Source organism: Lampris incognitus, chromosome 2 (genome assembly GCF_029633865.1).
Source record: "Lampris incognitus isolate fLamInc1 chromosome 2, fLamInc1.hap2, whole genome shotgun sequence".
In the NCBI taxonomy this organism is placed as follows: domain Eukaryota; kingdom Metazoa; phylum Chordata; class Actinopteri; order Lampriformes; family Lampridae; genus Lampris; species Lampris incognitus.
The window spans coordinates 52,167,388-52,191,805 of record NC_079212.1 but is presented as its reverse complement, the minus strand read 5'-3'; the positions used below and the strand labels follow the sequence as shown (position 1 = coordinate 52,191,805).

The following is a 24,418-nucleotide window of genomic DNA, read 5'->3' as shown; positions in this document are numbered from 1 at the left end:
CCTTGAGTGTACCGAAATATCGTCTGGCCCATGGACTAAATGAAGTTGGGACGTTGTGTAAAACGTGAATAAAAACAGAATACAATGATTTGCAAATCCTTTTCCACCTATATTCAATTGAATACACTACAAAGGCAAGATATTCAATGTTCAAATTGATAAACTTTGTTCTTAGCAAATATTCACTCATTTTGAGTTTGATGCCTGCAACACGTTCCAAAGAAGCTGGGACAGGGGCAACAAAAGACTGGGAAAGTTGAGGAATGCTCAAAAAACACCTGTTTGGAACATTCCACAGGTGAACCGGTTAACTGGAAACAGGTGAGTGTCATGATTGGGTATAAAAGGAGCATCCCTGAAAGGCTCAGTCGTTCACAAGCAATGATGGGCCAAGGTTCACCACTTTGTGAACAACTGCGTCAGCAAATAGTCCAACAGTTTAAGAACAACGTTTCTCAACGTACAGTTGCAAGGAATTTAGGGATTTCATCATCTCCAGTCCATAATATCATCAAAAGATTCAGAGAATCCGGAGAAATCTCTGCACGTAAGCGGCAAGGCCGAAAACCAACATTGAACGCCCGTGACCTTCAACCCCTCAGGCGGCACTGCATTAAAAACCGACATCATTCTGTAAAGGATATTACCATGTGGGCTCAGGAACACTTGGGAAAACCATCGTCAGTTAACACAGTTCGTCGCTACGTCTACAAGTGCAAGTTAAAACTCTACCATGCAAAGCGAAAGCCATATATCACCACCACCCAGAAACGCCGCCGGCTTCTCTGGGCCCGAGCTCATCTGAGATGGACTGACGCAAAGTGGACAAGTGTGCTGTGGTTTGATGAGTCCACATTTCACATTGTTTTTGGAAATCATGGACGTCGTGTCCTCCGGGCTAAAGAGGAAAAGGACCATCCAGATTGTTCTCAGTGCAAAGTTCAAAAGCCAGCATCTGTGATGGTATGGGGGTGTGTTAGTGCCCATGGCATCATGGGTAACTTGCAAATCTGTGAAGGCACCATTAATGCTGAAAGGTACATACAGGTTTTGGAGCAACATATGCTGCCATCCAAGCGACGTCTTTTTCAGGGACGTCCCTGCTTATTTCAGCAAGACAATGCCAAGCCACATTCTGCACGTGTTCCAACAGCGGGGCTTCGTAGTAAAAGAGTGCGGGTACTAGACTGGCCTGCCTGCAGTCCAGACCTGTCCCCCATTGAACATGTGTGGCGCATTAAGAAGCACAAAATACGACAACGGAGACCCCGGACTGTGGAGCAACTGAAGTCGTACATCAAGCAAGAATGGGAAAGAAGTCCACCTACAAAGCTTCAACAGTTAGTGTCCTCAGTTCCCAAACGCTTATTGAGTGTTGTTAAACGGAAAGGTAATGTAACACAGTGGTGAACATGCCCCTGTCCCAGCTTCTTTGGAATGTGTTGCAGGCATCAAATTCAAAATGAGTGAATATTTGCTAAAAAACAATAAAGTTTATCAACTTGAACATTAAATATCTTGTCTTTGTAGTGTATTCGGTTGAATATAGGTGGAAAAGGATTTGCAAATCATTGTATTCTGTTTTTATTTACGTTTTACACGTCCCAACTTCATTGGAATTTGTGTATATATATATATACACTACCGTTCAAAAGTTTGGGATCACCCAAACAATTTTGTGTTTTCCATGAAAAGTCACACTTATTCACCACCATATGTTGTGAAATGAATAGAAAATAGAGTCAAGACATTGACAAGGTTAGAAATAATGATTTGTATTTGAAATAAGATTTTTTTTACATCAAACTTTGCTTTCGTCAAAGAATCCTCCATTTGCAGCAATTACAGCATTGCAGACCTTTGGCATTCTAGCTGTTAATTTGTTGAGGTAATCTGGAGAAATTGCACCCCACGCTTCCAGAAGCAGCTCCCACAAGTTGGATTGGTTGGATGGGCACTTCTTTGAGCAGATTGAGTTTCTGGAGCATCACATTTGTGGGGTCAATTAAACGCTCAAAATGGCCAGAAAAAGAGAACTTTCATCTGAAACTCGACAGTCTATTCTTGTTCTTAGAAATGAAGGCTATTCCATGCGAGAAATTGCTAAGAAACTGAAGATTTCCTACACCGGTGTGTACTACTCCCTTCAGAGGACAGCACAAACAGGCTCTAACCAGAGTAGAAAAAGAAGTGGGAGGCCGCGTTGCACAACTGAGCAAGAAGATAAGTACATTAGAGTCTCTAGTTTGAGAAACAGACGCCTCACAGGTCCCCAACTGGCATCTTCATTAAATAGTACCTGTTAGAGCCTGTTTGTGCTGTCCTCTGAAGGGAGTAGTACACACCGGTGTAGGAAATCTTCAATTTCTTAGCAATTTCTCGCATGGAATAGCCTTCATTTCTAAGAACAAGAATAGACTGTCGAGTTTCAGATGAAAGTTCTCTTTTTCTGGCCATTTTGAGCGTTTAATTGACCCCACAAATGTGATGCTCCAGAAACTCAATCTGCTCAAAGAAGTGCCCATCCAACCAATCCAACTTGTGGGAGCTGCTTCTGGAAGCGTGGGGTGCAATTTCTCCAGATTACCTCAACAAATTAACAGCTAGAATGCCAAAGGTCTGCAATGCTGTAATTGCTGCAAATGGAGGATTCTTTGACGAAAGCAAAGTTTGATGTAAAAAAAATCTTATTTCAAATACAAATCATTATTTCTAACCTTGTCAATGTCTTGACTCTATTTTCTATTCATTTCACAACATATGGTGGTGAATAAGTGTGACTTTTCATGGAAAACACGAAATTGTTTGGGTGATCCCAAACTTTTGAACGGTAGTGTATATATATATTCCACTCCTCATTCGTCATTTGTTGAGCACTTTTATCAACACCATTCATGGTTTCCAGAAGAAAAACCCCCCACTATATATATCCATCCATCCATTACCCAAACCGCTTATCCTTAACTCAGGGTCATGGGGATGCTGGAGCCTACCCCAAGCCGTCATTGGGCGGCAGGTGGGGAGACACCCTGGGCAGGCTACCAGTCCGCAAAAAGATTGGGGCCAAGGGTTAGTGAGTGTCAGGGCCACTACCCAGGATAAAACAAGGAACATCCATGAGTACATCAGAAAGAGGGCCCCCAGGATGAACTGCTGAGTGAGTAACTCAGGCAGCAGAAGACAGAGAGTGGGGAGGAAGAAGAGGAGATATCATGGAAGATCAAGCCCCTCTATGGGATGTACCATCGACAGATAAAAGACGTAGTGTGGAGGATGAAAGAAAGGAGATGAGACCACTTCTCCTTTTGACCACACAACCGTGGGGTCGTTTATTTCCTCCAACTAACTAAGTCCACAGTTCATTATACTCAAAACCTCAGCCTCGTGTCTACCCACAATACCCCTTGCTAACCCCCGCCCACTGTCTTAAAAGGACCGTCTCTGGCCCGCATGGTGAATACGTAACCTGCAAGTAGGTCACTACACACGCCCCCCCCCCCCAGAATTCCCCATGACAAAAAGAGAAAAAAAAAATCAACGTGGCAGGGGACGAATAATGCGGCCAAAACGGCTCCTCTTGATGGGTATAGGGGCAGGGGGTCGTACAAGCCAAGGGGGCTGGGCCAGTTGAACCGGCCTGTCCAAGTCCAGGTGAGCTGGCTTGAGGCAGTCCACCGAAACCCACTCCTGCTTACCACGACATCCACAACAAAGTTCTTAGCCCGTGCTGCCAGTACACGGAAGGGGCTATCATAGGGGGGCCGCAGGGGGGTACGGTGGGCGTCATGCTGGATGAAGACGTACCCAGCCGACTGCAGGTCCTTGGGGATGTAAGACTGAGGGAGGCCGTGCTGCGAAGTTGGGACTGGAGTGAAAACGCTGGCAGCGTCCCGGAACACAGCCCGTTGGCAGGCAGCAGACCAGGGTGCCGCACCGTCTGGGAGAAATTCCCCCGGGACCCGCAGTGGCTGGCCGTAAACCAGCTCGGCTGACGAGGACTGGAGGTCTTCCTTAGGGGTGGTCCGCAGGCCAAGCATGACCCATAGGAGCTGGTCGACCCAGCTACTGTCTGTGAGGCTGGCCCGAAGAGCGGCCTCCATAGAACGATGAAACCGCTCACATAAACCGTTGCCCTGCGGGTTGTACGCCGTGGTGCAGTGCAGCTTCACCCATAGGCTTTCAGCGACTGCAGTCCAGAGCTCGGATGTGAACTGCGGGCCTCGGTCAGAAGTGAGGTCAGATGGCATGCCAAACCGGGCTACCCAGCACCCGATGAACGCCCGGGCCGCCTCAGCAGATGTGGTGGTTGACAACGGAATAGCCTCTGGCCACCTAGTGCTCTTGTCCACCGCGGTAAGGAGATGAGTGAAACCACGGGAGGAGGGAAGGGGTCCTACTAGGTCCACATTGACATGGTCGAAACGCCTCCCAAGCACTGGGAACAGCGCCAGGGATGCCTTGGTGTGGCGGTGAACCTTGGAGCGCAGACACACCACGCAGGTGCCTGCCCAGTCCTTGACGTCCTTCCTGAGGCCATGCCACACGAACTTGGCCCCCACCAACTTCGTTGACGCCTTCATGCCTGGGTGTGAAAGGCGATGGATGGCGTTGAAAACCCGTCGCCGCCAGCCTGTGGGCACCATTGACCGGAGCTGACCAGTGGAGTTGTCACAGAGAAGTGTGGCCCCGGCGTTGTCGAACACCACATCCTTCAAGTGCAGCCCGGTGTCAGCAGTCCGGTAGGCCTGCACTTCTGTGTCAGCAGCCTGGTCTACAGCCATGGCCGCATAGTCGAGTCCCAAGTGGACAGCCCCCAACATCGCCCAGGAGAGGCAGTCGGCGACGAAGTTGTCCTTGCCGGCAACATGCCGGATGTCAGTGGTGAACTCAGATGTAAGAGTGCTGACGCTGCTGGCGCCCAGACCACAGCTCGGTGGCTTTGGCCATGGCGAATGTCAGCGGCATGTGGTCCACAAACACGGAGAACCGGTGGCCTTCCAGCAGCAACCAGAAGCAGTGGATGGCGAGAAACAGGCCAAGAAGCTCCCGGTCGAAGGTACTGTATTTCCTCTCACTGCTGCGCAGCTGGCGGTTGAAAAAAGCAAGCGGCTGCCAGGCTCCCCCCCACCCACTGCTCATACACTGCCTCCTCGGCGTAATCTGAGGCATCCGTGGTGAGTGCTACTGGGGCAGTTGGTGATGGGTGCGCCAACAAGGCGGCATCAGCCAGCGCAGCCTTAGCGTCCTCAAACGCCCGGTTCCTCTCTTCTGACCAGTCCACTGGGCCCTTGGGGTCCTTACCTTTCAGAGCCTCATACAGGGGGCGCATGAGATGAGCTGCCCGGGGAATGAACCGATTGTAAAATTTCACCATGCCCAGGAACTCCTGCAGGGACTTCACCGTGTTCGGGCGTGGGAGCCTGGCGACGGCGTCCACCTTGTCGGGGAGGGGGGTTGCTCTGTCCTTTGTAACCCGATGCCCGAGGAAATCAATGGCTGGCAGGCCCAACTTGCACTTTGCCGGATTGACGATGAGCCCATGCGTTGAGCCGTTCGAACAGCTGCTGGAGGTGGACAAGGTGCTCTGCTGCGGACATACTGGCCACGAGAATGTCGTCCTGATAAACAAACAGGAACGGCATATCTCGCAGCACAGAGTCCATGAGCCGCTGAAAGGTCTGTGCAGCCCCCTTGAGCCCAAACAGCATCCTCAGGAACTTGAACAGGCCGAACAGCGTGATTACTGCCGTCTTAGGCACATCCTGCGGGCGGACCAGCACCTGGTGGTATCCACGCATGAGGTCCACCTTGGAGAAGATGACCGCCCCTGCCAAGTGCATGGAGAAGTCCTGGATGTGCGGGACAGGGTAACGGTCTGGCGTCGTGGCATTGTTGAGGCGGAGATAATCACCACATGGGCGCCAGCCACTGTTAGCCTTCGTGACCATATGCAGAGGGGAGGCCCATGGACTGTTGGAGCGGCGCATGATGCCGAGGTGCTCCATGTTGGCAAACACCTCATTGGCGATGGCGAGCTTGGCTGGGTCGAGGCGCCGTGCATGGGGCGTAGACTGGGGGGCCCGTTGTGGTGATGTAGTGTTCCACTCCATGCTTGGCAACTGCTGATGAGAAGATGGGCGTTGTGAGGTCCGGAAACTCACCGTGCAGACGCTGAAATTCATCCCAGGTGGCAATCATGTTGGACAAGCCAATGGGACCCGCCTCCCCCAGCGTACATGGGTAGGAGCAGAAGGAGATGGCATCAAGTAAGCGGTGGTTTTTAACGTCTACCAACAGCCCATAAGCGCACAGGAAATCTGCACCCAGGAGGGCAATGGACACCTTCGCCATTACAAAGTCCCAGCCGAACCGCCGACCTCCAAAAAACACCTCCACATACCTCATGCCATAGGTGCGTACGGGGGTGCCGTTAGCAGCATCCATAGGGGGTCCAAATCGGCTGGTCATCACGTCCACTGGTGTCGCAGACAGGATGCTCCGCTGCGCGCCCGAATCAACTAGCAACCACCGGCCGGAGATAGTGTCCTGAATAAACAGCAGCCTGCCTTCCTAGCCAACACTCAGGGCTACTACTGAGCACCAGCCCTGGCTTTTCCCGCCCTGCTGAAAGTGCATAGTGCACGGCATTGCTTGGCTTTGGTTCCAAACCTAGCATGGTAGAAGCACAGTCCCCCTGAGTCCTGCTTCCGATGAGAAACTGCTGGCGACACCTGCAGCCTCAACCAGCGGTGGTGGAAGAGCGTGGGCAGGCAGCAGAGCTGCCACACACTGCTGTCGGCTGGCGAGAAAAATCCTGTCAGCCGCCGCGGCCAACTCCCGGAAGCTGCTGGTGGTGGACAACTTGGAGCTGGCCAAGGCAGCACCAACGTTCGAGGGGAGCTGACGGAGGAACAGCTGGCCGAAAATGAAGAAAGGGTCGCACGAACCCAGCATACTCAGCATGTTGTCCATTAGCTTTGATGGCTTGCAGTCTCCCAAGCCTTGCAGCGAAAACAACCAGTTCGCCCGTTCCACCTCTGCTAGCTCAAAAGCCTGCAGCAAGTGTCTCTTAATCATACCGTACTTATCCGCGGGCGGCGGGGCTTGCAGCAGGCCCAATATCCGTGATGCCGTAGATGTTTTGAGTGCCGCCACGACATAATGGTACTTGGTCTCATCCACGGTGATGTTCCGAATCACGAACTGGGCTTCGATGTGAGCGAACCATGCTGCCGCAGCCGTATTACCAGAAGTCGGGCAGTTTGAGCGAGACGGCGTTAGTCACTGACGCTGCACTTGTAGCTGCGTTCTCCATGGCTCACGTCGGGGTCACCAATGTGGAGGATGAAAGAAAGGAGACGAGACCACTTCTCCTTTTGACCACACAGCCGTGGGGTCGTTTATTTCCTCCAACTAACTCTAAGTCCACAGTTCATTATACTCAAAACCTCAGCCTCGTGTCTACCCACAATACCCTTTGCTAACTCTCGCCCACTGTCTTAAAGGGACCGTCTCTGGCCCACATGGTGAATGTGTAACCTGCAAGTAGGTCACTACAGTAGCTTGATTTTGAGAAATCTTACCAGTGGCTAGAAAAGGCTGGATTGAAGGACAGCACAGAGGCTCTGATCATGGCAGCACAAGAAAAGGCACTCAGGACCAGATCAGTTGAGGCAGGAGTCTACCACACCAGACAAGACCCAAGATGCAGGCTGTGTAAAGACGCCCCTGAGACAGGCCAGCAGGTAGTAGCAGGGTATAAAATGCTGGCTGGGAAAGCTTACACTGAAAGACATAACCAAGTGGCTGAGATAGTGTACAGGAACATCTGTACTGAATACAGACTGGAAGTCCCTAAGTCCAAATGGGAGACACCACCAAAGGTGGTTGAGAATGGCAGAACTAAGATCGTGTGGGACTTAAAGTTCCAGACTGATAAGCAGGTGCTGGCAAACCAACCAGGCATTGTGGTGGTGGAAAAGGACCAGAAGACAGCAGTAGTGATTGATGTAGCAATCCCGAACGACAGCAGCATCAGGGAAAAACGGCATGAGAAGCTAGAGGAAAAGCCCAGGGCTGAAGGAAGAACTAGATCAAATGTGGAAGGTCAAATCCACAGTAGTCCCAGTGGCAATAGGCGCACTAGGGGCTGTGACCCCCAAACAGGGAGAGGGGCTCCAGCAGATTCCAGGAACAACATCTGAGGTCTGTGTCCAAAAGAGTGCAGGCCTAGGAACAGTGAAGATACTGCACAGAACCGTCAAACTCCCAGACCTCTGGTAGAGGACCTGAGCTTGAGGAAGAAACACACCACCCAAAAAAGGGTGAGAGGGAGATTTATATATTTAAATATATATATAAATGATTTAATGATACTGTATCTATGGGGTATATCTGCTGTAAACTTTTACTAATGCCATTAGTCTTGATGCATTCCCAGCTGTATGAATTCATATAATCTTTTTAATCAGAATATCATTATATGCATTACACTTTGTCCTACGGAATTTAAAAGCTCCACTGCAGAGCGGAGCAGTGAAATGTGACAAGCTGTCACAAGTTGGTGTTACAATGCTTATTTACAGGGAACATGCATGAGGAATTAAATTACACAAATTCTAAGTGAGGAACATGGCATACATGATTAAACATCAACCACTTAATCGCTGCAACACTCTTAAACAATCGGAACTCTCTAATGATGGATTTATTGACTGAATTTACTGAGGAATTTTAAGTATGATAATTAAAAACCAATGCAGTGAAGCTGTTCTCTTGTGACCGTCTGAGTGTGAACCACAATAAGACCATACTCTAGAATACACAAGGCCTATTTACCAAAGTGGTTACAGGAACAACATTTTGAATGGTAGCACAAAATGTACCCCCGGACGGGGGTGATGGTAACAGCATCAACACTCAGCAGTAGAGTTGAATCTCCGTCTGGACAAATGATATACAGTGCATCCGGAAAGTATTCACTCCCCTTCACTTTCCCCACATTTTGTTATGTTACAGCCTTATTCCAAAATGGATTAAATTCCTTTTTTTTCCCTCATCAATCTACACACAATACACCATAATGACAAAGTGAAAAAGGTTTTGTAGAAATTTTTGCAAATTTATTAAAAATAAAAAACTGAAATATTGCACGTACATAAGTATTCACACCCTTTGCTATGACACTCAAAATTGAGCTCAGGTTCATCCTGTTTCCACTGATCATCCTTGAGATGTTTCTACATCTTGACTGGAGTCCACCTGTAGTAAATTCAACTGATCGGACATGATTTGGAAAGGCACACACCTGTCTATATAAGGTCCCACTGTTGACAGTGCATGTCAGAGCAGAAGCCAAGCCATGAGGTCAAAGGAATTGTCTGTGGACGTTGGAGACAGGATTGTATCGAGGTACAGATCTGAGGAAGCGTACAAAAAAATTTCTACAATTTTGACGGTCCCGAAGTGCACAGTGGTCTCCATCATTCGTAAATGGAAGAAGTTTGGATCCACCAGGACTCTTCCTAGAGCTGGCCGCACAGCCAAACTGAGCAATCGGGGGAGAAGGGCCTTGGTCAGGGAGGTGACCAAGAACCCGATGGTCACTCTGACAGAGCTCCAGCGTTCCTCTGTGGAGATGGGAAAACCTTCCAGAAGGACAACCATCTCTGCAGTACTCCACCAATCAGGCCTTTATGGTAAAGTGGCCAGACGGAAGCCTCTGCTCAGTAAAAGGCACATGACAGCCCGCTTGGAGTTTGCCAGAAAGCACCTAAAGGACTCTCAGACCATGAGAAACAAGATTCTCTGGTCTGATGAAACCAAGATTGAACTCTTTGGCCTGAATGCCAAACGTCACGTCTGGAGGAAACCAGGCACCTCTCATCACCTTTGCTAATACCATCCCTACAGTGAAGCATGATGGTGGCAGCATCATGCTGTGGGGATGTTTTTAAGCGGCAGGAACTGGGAGACTAGTCAGGATCGAGGGAAAGATGAATGGAGCAAAGTACAGAGAGATCCTTGATGAAAACCTGCTCAGGAGCGCTCAGGACCTCAGACTGGGGCGAAGGTTTACCTTTCAACACGACAACGACCCTAAGCACACAGCCAAGACAAGGAAGGAGTGGCTTCGGGACAAGTCTGTGAATGTCCTTGAGTGGCCCAGGCAGAGCCCAGACTTGAACCCCATTGAACATCTCTGGAAAGACCTGAACATAGCTGTGCAGCGACGCTCCCCATCTAACCTTACAGAGCTCGAGAGGATCTGCAGAGAAGAATGGGAGAAATACCCCGAACATAGGTGTGCCAAGCTTGTAGCTTCATACCCAAGAAGACTTGAGGCTGTAATCGCTGCCAAGGGTGCCTCAACCAAGTACTGAGTAAAGAGTGTGAATACTTATGTACATGCAATATTTCAGTTTTCAATTTTTAATAAATTTGCAAAAAATTCTACAAAACCTTTTTCGCTTTGTCATTATGGGGTATTTTATGTAGATTGATGAGAGAAAAAAAGGAATTTAATCCATTTTGGAATAAGGCTGTAACATAACAAAATGTGGGGAAAGTTAAGGGGTGTGAATACTTTCCGGATGCACTGTAATACTGTATTTATATCAATCTACAGGGAGAAGGGGTTCATCCTTCTCTTGCTTTCTTCTCTACTTGTCTGAGTCTGTCTGCCATCATTTCTTCCATTACATCTCCAAACCCCTTTAAATTGTCTCTTCAATCTCCATCCCTTCTCTCTGTCTCTCTCTTTCTTAAAGTCATTCTTCACCTCTCTCTCCTTGTCTTTCCTTGCCGTGCTTCTCCTCCTGCTGCCTGCACTGCACAGGCCTGCAGCACCACATGGCCATTCTGTTCAGACCATGGTGGAACAACAGGATGCTGCTGTTTATTTGCTTGTCTCTGTTTTTGTTTGCCACCAGTTCCCTGTTTTGTGGACTTCTTGTGCATTTACTGAGTGAACTCTACAAACTCAGCAACATGTGGTCAGTATGGTTTGGAATTTCGAACCTTGAATCCTCCCTTTAATGCACTAGTAACACAAAGAGGAAGAAGTTTTAGAACGATGTTTGCTGACAGTGACACGGTGATATGGATACAGCTGCCTATAAATGATTCTTTGCAACACCAAATATCATGATATGTGAAATGGCAGTAGGTTCTACAGCAACACAAAACATGTATGTGTAGTGCACGAAGTCTGAACAAGATTTTCGTATGCTCTATAATACAATCTTGTTTTTTTTCCACTCTTTTTTAGATTTTCCAGACCTTTGGAGGAACTCTGTATTCAGAAGACTGTGAAGACAGCCACAAAGGCCATCCACAGATAGTATTCTCACAAATCCAGTGCCATCTACACTTCCCACTACAGTGGAAAGAAAATCACAACCACTTTTCTCTTTTCTTCCAAGTTTCAACTTCATCTTTCACCTTTCATCTCACCTGCACAGCAAAGGTCCCCAGGACAATGGAGCAGAAAATGGGGTTCCCAAATATGCCATCAAAGACGTTCCGCTCTCCGTGGATCTTGCGCGCGTTGATCTCGTTGAACAGCTGCATGAGGACGAAAGTATTGAAGATGATAGTGTAGTGCTCGGACGGAGGGGAGTGGAGTGGTGCATTGCGGCCGCTGTCGATGTTGAAGATGTGCTCGCCTGGAGAGATGGAACAAGGTGGAGAGAGCAGGGACATTACATTACAATCCAGTCATTTAGCCGACGCTTTTATCCAAAGCGACTTACAATAAGTGCATTTATCGTAGGAAATCAGGAGAACTACTAGTCACCAGAGGTCATAAGTGCATCTAAACAAGCATCTAAGAGCAAAACCAGGGCTGAAGTAAAAGTGCAAGAAAGAGGTTTTTTTTTTTAAATGAGTAAATACAATAAGTGCTAAGAACAAGTAACGGTAGTACTTCTTAAAGAGGTGAGTTTTCAACCTGCATCAAAAGATGGGCAGCGACTCCGCTGTCCTGACATCAGTGGGGAGTTCATTCCACCACTGTGGGGCCAGGACAGAACAGAGCCGTGACCAGGTCGATCGGCAGCAAGGGCCTCTGAGCGACGGGGAAACCAGGCATCCCGAGGCAGCAGAGCGAAGTGGTCGGGCGGGGGTGTAGGGCTTGACCATGGCCTGGAGATAGGAAGGAGCTGTTCCTTTCACTGCCCTGTAGGCTAGCACCAGAGTCTTAAACTGGATGCCAGCAGCTACTGGGAGCCAGTGTAGGGACATGAGAAAGGGAGTTGTGTGGGAGAACTTAGGGCGGTTGAACACCAGACAAGCTGCAGCTTTCTGAACAAGCTCCAGAGGTCTGATGGCCGACGCCGGGGCACCAGCACGGAGGGAGTTGTCGTAGTCCAGCCAGGAGATGACCAGAGCCTGGATGAGCACCTGTGCCATCTTGTCGATAAGGAATGGACGAATCCTCCTGATGTTATAGAGGAGAAATCTGCAGGAGCGAGCAACTGATGCAACGATTTCAGCAAACGACGGTTGGTCATCCAGGATCACACCCAAATTCCTCACAGTCCGAGTTGGCGTCACCACGGTGTTGTCAATGGTGATGGCCAGGTCTCGGTGCGGGCAACCTTTCCCCGGGAGGAACATCAGCTCTGTCTTGTCCAGATTGAGCTTCAGGTGGTGTGTCACCATCCACTCCCGAGATGTCAGTCAAGCACGCAGCAATGCGTGTCTCTACTTGTGTGTCAGAGGGAGGAAAGGACAAGATCAGCTGGGTGTCATCGGCATAACAATGGTAAGAGATGTCATGCGAGCGAATAACAGAACCAAGGGATGTCGTGTACAGGGAGAAAAGGAGAGGACCCAGAACCGAACCCTGTGGAATGCCTGTAGTCAGTCTGCGAGGCTCCGACACAGATCCCCTCCATGTCACCTGGTAAGAGCGACCCGTCAGGTAGGTTGCAAACATTGAGAGTGCATTGAGGGACAGTGTATAAACAGCTGCTGAGTGGACTTCAATGGGACCAAGAAGTCTCTGGAACAATGGTTTTATTCTGCTGTCAAGTGTATTCAGGTTCCTGTAAGATACCAGTGAAATGTTTTCTGAGTAGGGTAAACAGCATCTAAACCAGGGCTAGGCAACCTTATCTAGAAAGGACCAGTGTGGGTGAAGGTTTTTGTTCCAACCAAGCAGTTACACACCCATGTCTCCTAATCAAGTTCCTCAGCAAAGACTCTACTGGTTGATTTGTGGGATCAGGTGCGTAACTGCTTGGCTGGAACAAAAACCTGCACCCCCACTGGCCCTTTCTGGATAAGATTGCCCACCCTAAACCAATAAAAGTATAACGGAAGCCCCCCCCCTTTTTTTTCTCCTCAATTGTACTTGGTCAATTACCCCACCCTTCCAAGTCGTCCCGGTCACTGCTAAACCCCCTCTACTGATCCGGGGAGGGCTGCAGACTACCACATACCTCCTCCGATACATATGGAGTCACCAGCCACTTCTTTTCACCTGACAGGGAGGGATGTTGTCAGGAGGGATGTTGCCAGGGGAACGTAGCGCATGGAAGGATCACGCTATTCCCCCCAGTTCCCCCTCCCCCCCAAAAAGGCGCCCCAACCGACCAGAGGAGGTGCTAGTGCAGCGACCAGGACACATACCCACATTTGACTTCCCACCTGCAGACACGGCCAACTGTGTCTATAGGGATGCCCAACCAAGCCGGAGGTAACTCGGGGATTCGAACCGACAATCCTCGTGTTGGTAGGCAACGGCATAGAGCGCTTCACTACCCGGATGCCCGAAAGGTTTTGTTTTTTAAACCACAATACCAGAGATACAAATGCTATTTTGAGTGATTTAAGAGGTAGGTGGAAATGTTTTCTGCACATGTGCATGCATTCGTGTGTGTGTGTATGTGTGTGTGTCTGAGAGAGAGAGAGTGAGAGAGCGAGCGCGAGCATGAGCTTACCTATAAAGAGTAAAGTGAAGATGATGATCAGCTGGTAGACTCCGTGGCCCAAAATATTCTTCATCATGGTCAGAGAGATCAGCGGGTTGTTGCGGCCATAGGGTTTTCGTAGTAACAGGGCCTCGGTGGGGGGTTCTGTGGCCAGAGCCAGGGAAGCAAATGTGTCCATGATCAGATTCACCCATAACATCTGGACTGCCTTCAACGGGGAATCCTGGAAAGTGCGCGAGAGAGAGACAGAGAGAGACAGACAGAGAGGGAGAGAGAGACAGACAGACAGGGAGAGAGAGACAGAGAGAGAAAGAGAGAGAAAGAGAGACAGAGACAGAGAGACAGCAAAAAAGAAAGAGAGACAGAGAGAGAGAGAGAGAGCAAAAAAGAAAGAGAGACAGAGAGAGTATTAGTGTCTATAAAACAGTTAAATCCAAGTTTATCCAAAGGAGTCGAATCAAGTGCAACTGGACTTGGTATATAGTCCAGTTAACTTGATTCAACTCCTTTGGATTACCATGACCCGGATGAATGAGAACATTCACAGACAGTTAAATCCATGGTAGATGAGGACTGGGGACATTTGCAATAGCTACAGATGTAGATTTCACAGTGGCCCTATTAATTTATCCACATTACATTTACACATGATATTTCAAATGTGTCTCCTGTGCCCAGGCGGACATCTGTCTACCCCCCCCCCCCCAGTGATTTACTACATGATCTGACAAACTTCCTCCTAATTTTCACCCAACTGGGAAGAAAAGAGATGACCTGTGATGCTCCGAGAAACATTTCCATTCACTTGTAGCCAATTTTGGTTTACAGTCGGATTACAACTAGGGCTGTAAGAAAGTATCGATACACTCGAGTATCACGATATGATCTTTTGTGATACTGTATTGATTCTCAAAATCACTATATCGATTTTTAATTGTTTGCATGTAAAGATTGATGACAAACATGTTGTGTTATGTGTAACCCCACGACCGCTAGATAACAGTGTTGTAATCTATCTTCAGCCATTTGACTCTTCCACTCCAACCCAACAACGTGAACTGAGACAGGAAGTAGCATAAGCACAAAGAACACAGGCCTATGAAATCGCAGTATATCACCTTTCTTACAGTATCGCAATATATCATGATATACTGAATTGTCACCCCTGTATTGTGATACGTATCATATCGCCAGTCTCACCAATACACAACTCTACTTACAATCCATCCCCACTGCGTATGGCGGCCTTCACACCTGCATCTTTACTCAAATGAGCATGACTGGAGTGTAATTGCAGTATACGGTATGCCAGCATGCATGTGTGCCAGTTTGTTCTTACTCTCCATGTACCTGAGTGATGCAGGCCCCAGTGAAGGCCACGATGACGGCCACCACGTTGACGGTCAGCTGGAACTGCAGGAACTTGGAGATGCTGTCGTAGACATTTCGTCCCCACATCACCGCCTTGACAATGCTGCTGAAGTTGTCATCCGTCAGAATGATGTCAGACGCCTCCTTGGCCACGTCGGTCCCGGCAATGCCCTGAGGTTAGTAGAGAGAGGAAGAGCCGGGATATGAATCACTGACATGTTCAGCCATTAAATTCGTTTGAGCACAGTGGTCTTCGCATCTTTTTGGGCCTTGTGCCAAGTCTTAGTTTTTAGACACAGAGGGAGTGAGAGCTGGGCTCAGAACCTTCAGACAAGCTACTCAAAGATGAATTTCAGTCTAAAAAGACAACCAATATGAAAGAAAATGGAACACTTTTAAATGTGTACCTTGGCAAGATCTCATGGAATATAATTCAGTGTATTAGCTACTTCAACGTCCTTATTTGAAAACAATTTAGGGGATGTAATCATCTGTCTTTTCAGAAATGGTGAGCAAGGAACATCAGGAGTGTTTCTGAATGAAAGCCAGGGATCAGTTCTAGCAAATACTGCAAAACATGAATCAATAAGACTACAGTTTTTAAGCAGCAAAACGCTTTCGTAGTCCATAAGTAGTTAAAACAGGAAGTTACCATGGCGAACCCCACATCAGCCTTCTTCAGCGCTGGCCCGTCATTGGTTCCATCTCCCGTCACCGCGACGACCTGCCTCTGCTCGATGACAGTGCTGTCGATGATGCCTGGACAGTAAAGCAGAAGGGAGGCGGTGGTAACTGAGGCTGGATACTTGAGTTATGAACCATTTGGGTGTCTGTGCGTATTTGCGTGCATGCACAAGCAAATTTGTGCGTGAGTTAGTAAAAGCCACAATTTACCTTTGACCAGCGTGTGTTTGTCGGTTGGTGAGGAGCGAGCCAACACACGGAGTTTTGGCCAGATCCTGTCAATACGTTCCTGCTCAATCTGCCAATCAGAGGTTATGGCAGATTATTGAGATATGATGGTGTTTATAGAACACGTGCTTTCACTAGATGTCACTCTGTACAAGGCTCTTTCACGTATGTAAAAGTACACAGGTGTGTGTTGAAGAGGAAAGGATCAAAAATAGGGGATAAAAAAGAACCTCCCACACACTACCACATGGGCCACACCACCCTCTGGCATAGTGCTGCCTAAATAATAATAATAATAATAATAATTATGATGACGATAATAAAAATAATATAATAATCATAATCATAATGATTATAATAAATGATAATAATGATAATAATAATAATAATCCATCCATCCATCTATTATCCAAACCGCTTATCCTGCTCTCAGGGTTGCGGGGATGCTGGAGCCTATCCCAGCAGTCACTGGGCGGCAGGCGGGGAGACACCCTGGACAGGCCGCCAGGCCATCACAGGGCCAACACACACACACACACACACACACACACACACACACACACACACACACACACACACACACACACACACACACACACACATTCATACCTAGGGACAATTTAGTACAGCCGATTCTCCTGACCGACATGTCTTTGGACTGTGGGAGGAAACCGGAGCCCCCGGCGGAAACCCACGCAGACACGGGGAGAACATGCAAACTCCACACAGAGGATGACCCGGGATGACCCCCAAGGTTGGAGTACCCCGGGGCTCGAATCCAGAACCTTCTTGCTGTGAGGCAACTGCGCTAACCACTGCGCCACCGTGCCGCCTAATAATAATAATAATAATAATAATAATAAACACATCCATCCATCATGCCAGCACTCTGGTGGATTCAAATGATAATGCAGATGGGTTCAGTAGCAGCAACCACAATATTTCACAATGTGTTCCACTCAAATTGGGCAGATGTGTCTATATACTGATTAAAGTCCATAATCTTTTTTTGTTTTTTTGTTAAACTGTTTCATTGAACTCACAATCCACAGTCGACATACACAGCGACTGTGTACACTTCTGCCATTGTTTTGGTCAGACTCAAAAGCGCTGTGTACTTTATGACTTGTGAAGGAGAAGAAACAGCCGGTACCATATCACTACCAACTCGTTCGGAAGTTTCACTTATCTCCATTTCTCAGACAAATAGTGTATGTTGAGCCGATGGTGAGATATGTCATGTTTCCTGCTGTCAGTAAGCAGCTTGTTGTTGCAGTGCTACACATGGTCATGCTGGCATGTGTGTTACAGATCTTACCCTTGGGGTGTTATGGATTTAACAGGGTTTTATTGTACACAGCAACACAGACAGAAGTACTGAGCAGAATAAAGGGTAGCAAATTTGGGGGGCAGCCGGGAACCGCCGCAGCCGGGATGCGAACCCGGGTCTCCTGCACCACAGGCGACTACGTTAAACAGTTGACTAAAGGGTCCGAGCCTTGCATAAGACAGCAGCTGATCTCAGTCTTCTTTGTGCTAGTTCAGGCGAGTGCTTACACAGAAACCCGACTTCGATGGCAGAGGAGATATGGGCTGGGCATGTCATTGGTTTTGCAAGGGAGCACCTCCAATTACAGTAATTTGTGTAGTATATATTATATAGTATATTTCACTCCTTCTAGCAACATGAATTTCATCCGCATACAGTATGTAAAAAACAGTTTTTGGAATGGTATGAGGATCTGCAGGTTTCTGTTCCCAACTTACCTCTCCTTTCTCGTTCCTGATCCGTCGGTTGAAGTCTTTGCCCTCTAGACAGATGAAGTCATCTCCAGGATGGATGATTCCACATTTAGCAGCAATGGCCCTGGCTGTGTTAATGTTGTCACCAGTCACCATCCTCACTGTGATGCCTGCACGCTGGCACTTGCGGATGGCTTCGGGCACCTTGGAAGGAATAAGTTATTAAAACACAATAAAACACTGACACACACACAGACACGCACACACAGAGAGTCACTTTTTTTTTGGTGGATTATTTTCCCTTTTTCTTCCCAATTGTACCCGGCCAATTACCCCACTCTTCCGAGCCGTCCCGGTCGCTGCTCCACCCCCTCTGCCAACCCAGGGAGGCTACCACATGTCTCCTCCAATACATGTCGAGTAGCCAACCGCTTGTTTTCCCCTGACAGTGAGGAGTTTCACCAGGGGCACATAGCGCATGGAAGGATCACGCTAGTCCCCCCTCCCCTCCCCTTCCCGAACAGGCACCCTGACAGACCAGAGGAGGAGCTAGTGGAGCAACCAGGACACATACCCAAATCCGGCTTCCCACCCGCCGACACGGCCAATTGTGTCTGTAGGGATGCCCGACCAAGCCAGAGTTAACACAGGGATTCGAATCAGCAATCCCCCTGTTGGTAGGCAACAGAATAGACTGCTCTGCCACCCGGACCACCCCAGACAGTCACTTTTTATCACACCTTACCTCAGGTCTCACAGGGTCCTCAATCCCCACCACTGTGATACAGGTCAGTTCAGTCACGATCTCTACCTCGCTGTCCCACTCTGGCTCTGGATTGCCTGGCAGGTCCCGGAATGCGATGCAGATGGTCCTCAAGCCCTCACACGCCATTGGCTCGATCACCTGACAGTCATAAGCAAGTCTTTGGTCAGGGAGTTGTCTTCATATCTCAGCAGCAAATTTACATATTGTACGACAGACTACTCAAACAATCTTCTTTCCTCTTTACAGTGGTGCTGTAGATAAAAATGTTCTCACAATTAAAGGTTTAGAAGTACTGGAGCCAGATAATGACAAAAAAAAAAAAAGAATTTAGGAATATAATGGTGTGCAGTTCACCTGTTTGACCATCTCATCTCTGTCACGTGGCCGGAAACTCCGAGATTCACCGTTGGCATCCAGGATGTAGGAGCACCTGGAGAAATGGGGTGGGAGGTGCACACAAAGAGGATATCCTTATGTTCAGAAGATCCTATTCTACGCCTATAACCAATCCCTTGTTCCACACTTATCTCAAAACTTAAACCCACCTTATCAACCTCTCCAACAACCAGCGTTCATCTGTTTAGTTTCAACTCACTATTTATTTGTCCTCTTGTTGTAAATGTTTATTTTTCCTTTATTGTTTTTTTCCCCCTTTTTTCTCCCCAGTTGTATCCGGGCAACTACCCCGCTCTTTCGAGCCATCCTGGTCGCTGCTCCACCCCCTCTGCTGATGGCTGATTTTTCCTTTATTGTTTAATCTAATTCCGTATTCTTATTCTATCTTTGTTTAATATTTCCTATTGTAACCTGCACGACAGGGGAATGGGCCTATGCTTGCGCAGGGACAGTTTACAGTCTAATGTCTAAGTTCAGTGGAGATTGGTGTAGGTTTTTTTCTAGACCGGATTCTAGTACTCACCCCAAAGACAACACACACACTCGTGGGTATAGTTTACAATAAAAAAACCAATTTATTTCAACAGTTCAAAGTAAAGTTATTTCAATATCAATACTAAATTAGATGTGTTATATATATATATATATTTTACTCTATTATACTTTTTAAAAGTTCTTCCTAATATTCTATTTATTGTCTATATCTATCTATATTCTATTTTATACCCTTCTAATATATTACTCATGCAGCCATATTCTACACTAACAAATTAAAGAAAATAATCCAAAATAAAGTATGAGTGCACTCAAAGAAAATAATAAAGAAAAGAAAAGGGGGAATGATTCAGTCTTCCAATCTGTGCAAGGTGCAATGTCCAGATCCTACCACAATCACAGGGGCAAGTTAATGTAGAGGCGATGATGATGAATCCAAATCCAGGGCGATGATGGGGGCAATCCAAAGGGGGTATCCAAGGGTTCCAAAAGGGTGTAGCAAGGGGGGTTGTTCGGGGTACTAAAAAACCAGTCAGGATTCCAGCAGCGTACAAAACACAAGAGAAAAGAGTCTTCCTTCTTCCTTCAACGGGAGATCATCTGTCAAGGAAGCTTCGTGGGAGGGATCTTTTTTGTCGTAGTTCAAATGTCCTGTAGCTCAAATATCCGTAGTTCAAATATCAATAATTCAGGTATCCATAGTCAAAGTTGTCCGTATTTCTAAATATCCGTATTTCTCTTCTCTATTGTCGACGGTTGTTTGCATGGTTTAAACTCTGTAGCTCGTGTGCCTCCTCGAGGCTACTCGTGGAACTTACATACGTCACAGGGTACATGTAATCATGTGGGTTACATTCTCCCCCTCTAAACCGCATCAGTCTCTGCATGCGTCTAAACACTGTATGGTCTTGCAGAGGGCACTCTAGAAGAATCAGGGACATTTCTGCCCAAACTTTCGAAAAATGAGGCCATGGCTAGGACTAAAGGTCTTCCTAGTTCACCATAACAGAGTCTCTCAGGGGGATGTCTTTCTCTGATAGATCTTCTGATCGGTTCGCTCTCAGACGGGTTTCCGTCAGACAGGTCAGCCTGGCCTGTCACACCAGTGGGCGGTGCACTCTCGGGTTCAAGTGGGTTGTTTTCAGGTGAACGTCCTTCAATAGGTCCAAATTGAGGTACAACAGTAGTGGATGATGCGGGGTCTCCCTCAGGTAAGTGTCTTCGAACAGGTTGAGAGAATTCATCTGTGACTACTTCTGTCTCACGCCCAATTGGTTTCTTTTCAAGTAACTGATTGTGAACAGACTCAGGGGTATGGGGTACTTCACTAAGGAGTGGACTATCAGATTGGGAGAACTCCGACGGACTTGAATTCAACCCGACTGGGTTCAACAGTTCCGTGGCACGTGCTAGAGGGGTGGCCTGTGTGGTTGTCCTAATGCTTTGGGGAAACCTTGTGGAGATCTGTGGATAGCAATCCTCATCCTCGTCACTGCTGGGCATATCTGGGTCAACAATATTGTCGTGCCTGGTCTGCTGCGAGACTGTTTCCCTGCGTCTCAGCCTCCTTGTTGGTAAGTTTGTGTCAGGTTCTGAGACTTTATATGTAACAGGTAGAAAGCCGCAGGGCAGAAGAAGGTCTCTGTGAAGGGTACGGTGTGGACCTTCACCCTGTTCTTGCTTGACGACATACACTGGGCCATCTCCCATCCTCTTCACCACAGTATGGACTTCCTTTTCCCATCTGTCCGCAAGTTTATGTTTTCCTCTTAAATTGACATTCTTCACCAGGACTCTATCTCCGATAACAAGTTCTGCGGCTCTGATCTTTTTATCAAACCTGGCTTTATTCTTCTCTCCCATCTTCTTAGAGCTTTCAGAAGCAAGTGCATAGCTGTCTTGGAGGCGCTGTCGAAGATGTTTAACATACTCTGAATGCGACTTGAATCCAATTTGGTCTGGTGTAAGGCCTAGAACCAGATCAATGGGTAGTCTTGGCTGTCTACCAAACAACAATTCATATGGAGAGTAGCCTGTGGTGTCATTTTTCGTGCAATTGTATGCATGGACTAGCGGTTTGACAAAGTCCCTCCAATGATATTTATCCTTGTCTTCTAGTGTCCCGAGCATGCTGAGAAGGGTCCTGTTAAATCTCTCGACAGGGTTTCCACGTGGATGGTATGGCGTGGTTCTGATCTTTTCGGTTCCAATCAGACAGCACAACTCCTTGATGGTGTGGGATTCAAAATCTCTCCCCTGGTCACTGAGAAGGCGACTTGGAAAACCATACTGTACAATGAAGTTTTCCCACAGTGTTTTGGCAACCGTATTCGCCTTTTGGTCTTTCGTGGGGATGGCAACGGCAAACTTGGTGAAGTGATCCGTGATGACGAGGATGTTTCTAGTGTCCTTACTATCAGGCTCAATACAGAGGTAATCCATACACACCAGTTCAAGGGGATAACTGGTCTGTATATTCTCCATATGAGCAGCATGCTGGGAATTGGCTTTCCGCCTCACGCATCTTTCACAAGTCCTACACTTCTGTTCAACAGACTGAAACATCTTTGGCCAGAAAAATCTGGAACGAACAAGATGAAGGACACGCTGAGCGCCAAGATGACCGACTTCATCATGAAGGCCTTGCAATGCTCTTTCTCTGTGGCTACTAGGCAGCACCAGCTGATAGATCTGATTCCCACGATCAAGACATTTCCTGAACAGTACTCCATCTATAAGCTCTAGTCTATTCCATTCTCTAAGGAGCAGCTTGACTTCTGACAGTTCAGAGGACATCTCTTGAAAAGTGGGTTTTCGGTTTCCTTGAATGAAACTGATCACACGTCTGATAGATGGATCCTGTCTTTGAGACTGATACCAGTCATTGTGAGTCATTCCAGGGAGGGTGCCTTGTCCAGAGAACACAAAGTCATCAGGGATGGCAGAAGCATCTAAAGCTAAGGATTCAGCAAGAATGGGGAGTTCTGGCTGCAAATAGTCAGCCAAAGTGGTCACAGAGTGGCGTTGACATAAAGCAGACAGCATGTCACCAGAAACAGTTTTGCTTTCTCCATCCAAAACCCTTTGCTTCAGCTCTTCTATCTTCGCTTTCTCCTGCTTGAACTCCTCATCTTCTTCTGACGGACTCTGGGGTCTTCTGGACAACCCATCGGCATCTTGATTGCTGATCCCAGCCCTATACTTTATGGTGAATCTGTAGGTTGACAGAGCGGCTAACCAGCGATGTCCTGCTGCATCAAGCTTTGCTGTGGTCAACACATAAGTTAGGGGGTTATTGTCTGTTAAAACCTGAAATTCTGTTCCATAGAGGTAATCATGGAATTTCTCACAGATGGCCCATTTCAAGGCGAGGTACTCTTGCTTGTGGGCAGGATAGTTTTGTTCACTTCTGGATAGTCCTCTGCTGGCATAAGCTACAACCCTCAGCTTCCCATCGTGTTCCTGATAGAGCGCAGCACCGAGACCATCGCGGCTGGCATCAGTATGCAGGACGTAAGGAAGATTGGGATTGGCGAAGGCAAGAACAGGGGCCGAAGTCAGTTTATCTATGAGAGTTCTAAAAGCAACGTCACACTCTTCAGTCCACTCATTTCCAAAAGGTAAGGTGGGATTGATGGAAGTCTTGACCCTGTCCTTCTTGTAAATCTTCCCTCTTTTCCTTGGAGCAACATAGCCAGCAGTTAGAGCATTCAATGGCTTTGCTATTTTAGAGTACCCTTCCACAAAACGTCGGTAATATCCAGCAAATCCTAGGAAGCATTTGAGCTCTTTTCTGTTGGTGGGTTGAGGCCATTCTCTCAAAGCAGAGACTTTGCTTGGATCTGTGTGGACTCCATTGGCATCTACAACATGGCCAAGGTATTTAACAGAAGTCTGGAAAAAATGGCATTTTTCAGGGGACAACTTTAGGCCATAGTCTTTGAGCCGGTTCAACACTTTCATCAATCTGGCCTCGTGCTCTTCTAGTGTGTCAGAGAAGACAATCAGGTCATCCAGAAATACTAGTACTTCATTGAGATGCAGGTCTCCAACACATTTCTCCATCAGTCTCTGAAAGGTGCTTGGTGCATTTGTCACACCTTGGGGCATACGATTAAACTCATAGAAGCCTAGAGGGCAGACAAAAGCGGTCTTGTGCTTATCTTCCTCTGCAACTTCTACTTGATAGTAGCCTGACTTCAGATCCATGACAGAAAACCATTTGGCTCCACTAAGAGCAGAGAAGGTGTCTTCGATGTTGGGGAGAGCATAGGCATCTTTGATCGTTCTCATGTTCAGCTTCCTGAAATCTATGCAGAGTCTTATTGCACCATTCTTCTTCTTGACAACTACAATGGGGGAAGCAAATGGAGACTCTGACTCGCGAATAATTCCAGCATCTAGCAGCTCTCTTAGGTGTTGTTTGACAGCTTCTCTTTCAGAGGGATGAATGGGTCTGGGTCGCTCTCTAAAAGGGGCCTCATCCTGGAGTCGGATGCGATGTTTTACTGCAGTCGTATGACCATGAGACAAGTCATCAACAGCAAACACCTCTGGCATGCTGTTCAGCTGGTGTGTGATCCGTTTTTTCCACTCTTCTGGAATGGGGGAATCTTCCAAATCAAAGTTGGTGGTGTAACTCTGAGACAGGGATGTCAGGCACAGTCATATTTTGGGATTCAGACGGCATCACATACTGTGCTACCATCATTTCAGCTATCACCTGCCTTGGATGCAGTGTGACACTACGATCAGTCACATTTCTGAGAATGACAGGAATCTTGTTTAAAGATCGAAG

The 24,418-nt window shown here is 47.5% G+C and overlaps 1 protein-coding gene across 7 annotated transcripts in view; it reads right to left on the bottom strand.

Moving 5' to 3' along the window:
* atp2b3b (ATPase plasma membrane Ca2+ transporting 3b) overlaps nucleotides 1-24,418 on the bottom strand; it is a 99,047-nt gene that overhangs the window by 23,993 nt on the left and 50,636 nt on the right. For all 7 annotated transcript variants that reach the window (XM_056273306.1, XM_056273309.1, XM_056273307.1 and 4 more), the window contains 8 exons: nucleotides 19,084-19,159; nucleotides 18,709-18,867; nucleotides 17,988-18,167; nucleotides 16,203-16,290; nucleotides 15,961-16,067; nucleotides 15,288-15,479; nucleotides 13,947-14,160; nucleotides 11,455-11,666 (listed from right to left, as the gene is read on the bottom strand). In XM_056273306.1, the coding sequence (XP_056129281.1) occupies nucleotides 11,455-11,666; nucleotides 13,947-14,160; nucleotides 15,288-15,479; nucleotides 15,961-16,067; nucleotides 16,203-16,290; nucleotides 17,988-18,167; nucleotides 18,709-18,867; nucleotides 19,084-19,159 (1,228 nt within the window). The remainder of the gene's footprint in view (nucleotides 1-11,454; nucleotides 11,667-13,946; nucleotides 14,161-15,287; nucleotides 15,480-15,960; nucleotides 16,068-16,202; nucleotides 16,291-17,987; nucleotides 18,168-18,708; nucleotides 18,868-19,083; nucleotides 19,160-24,418) is intronic.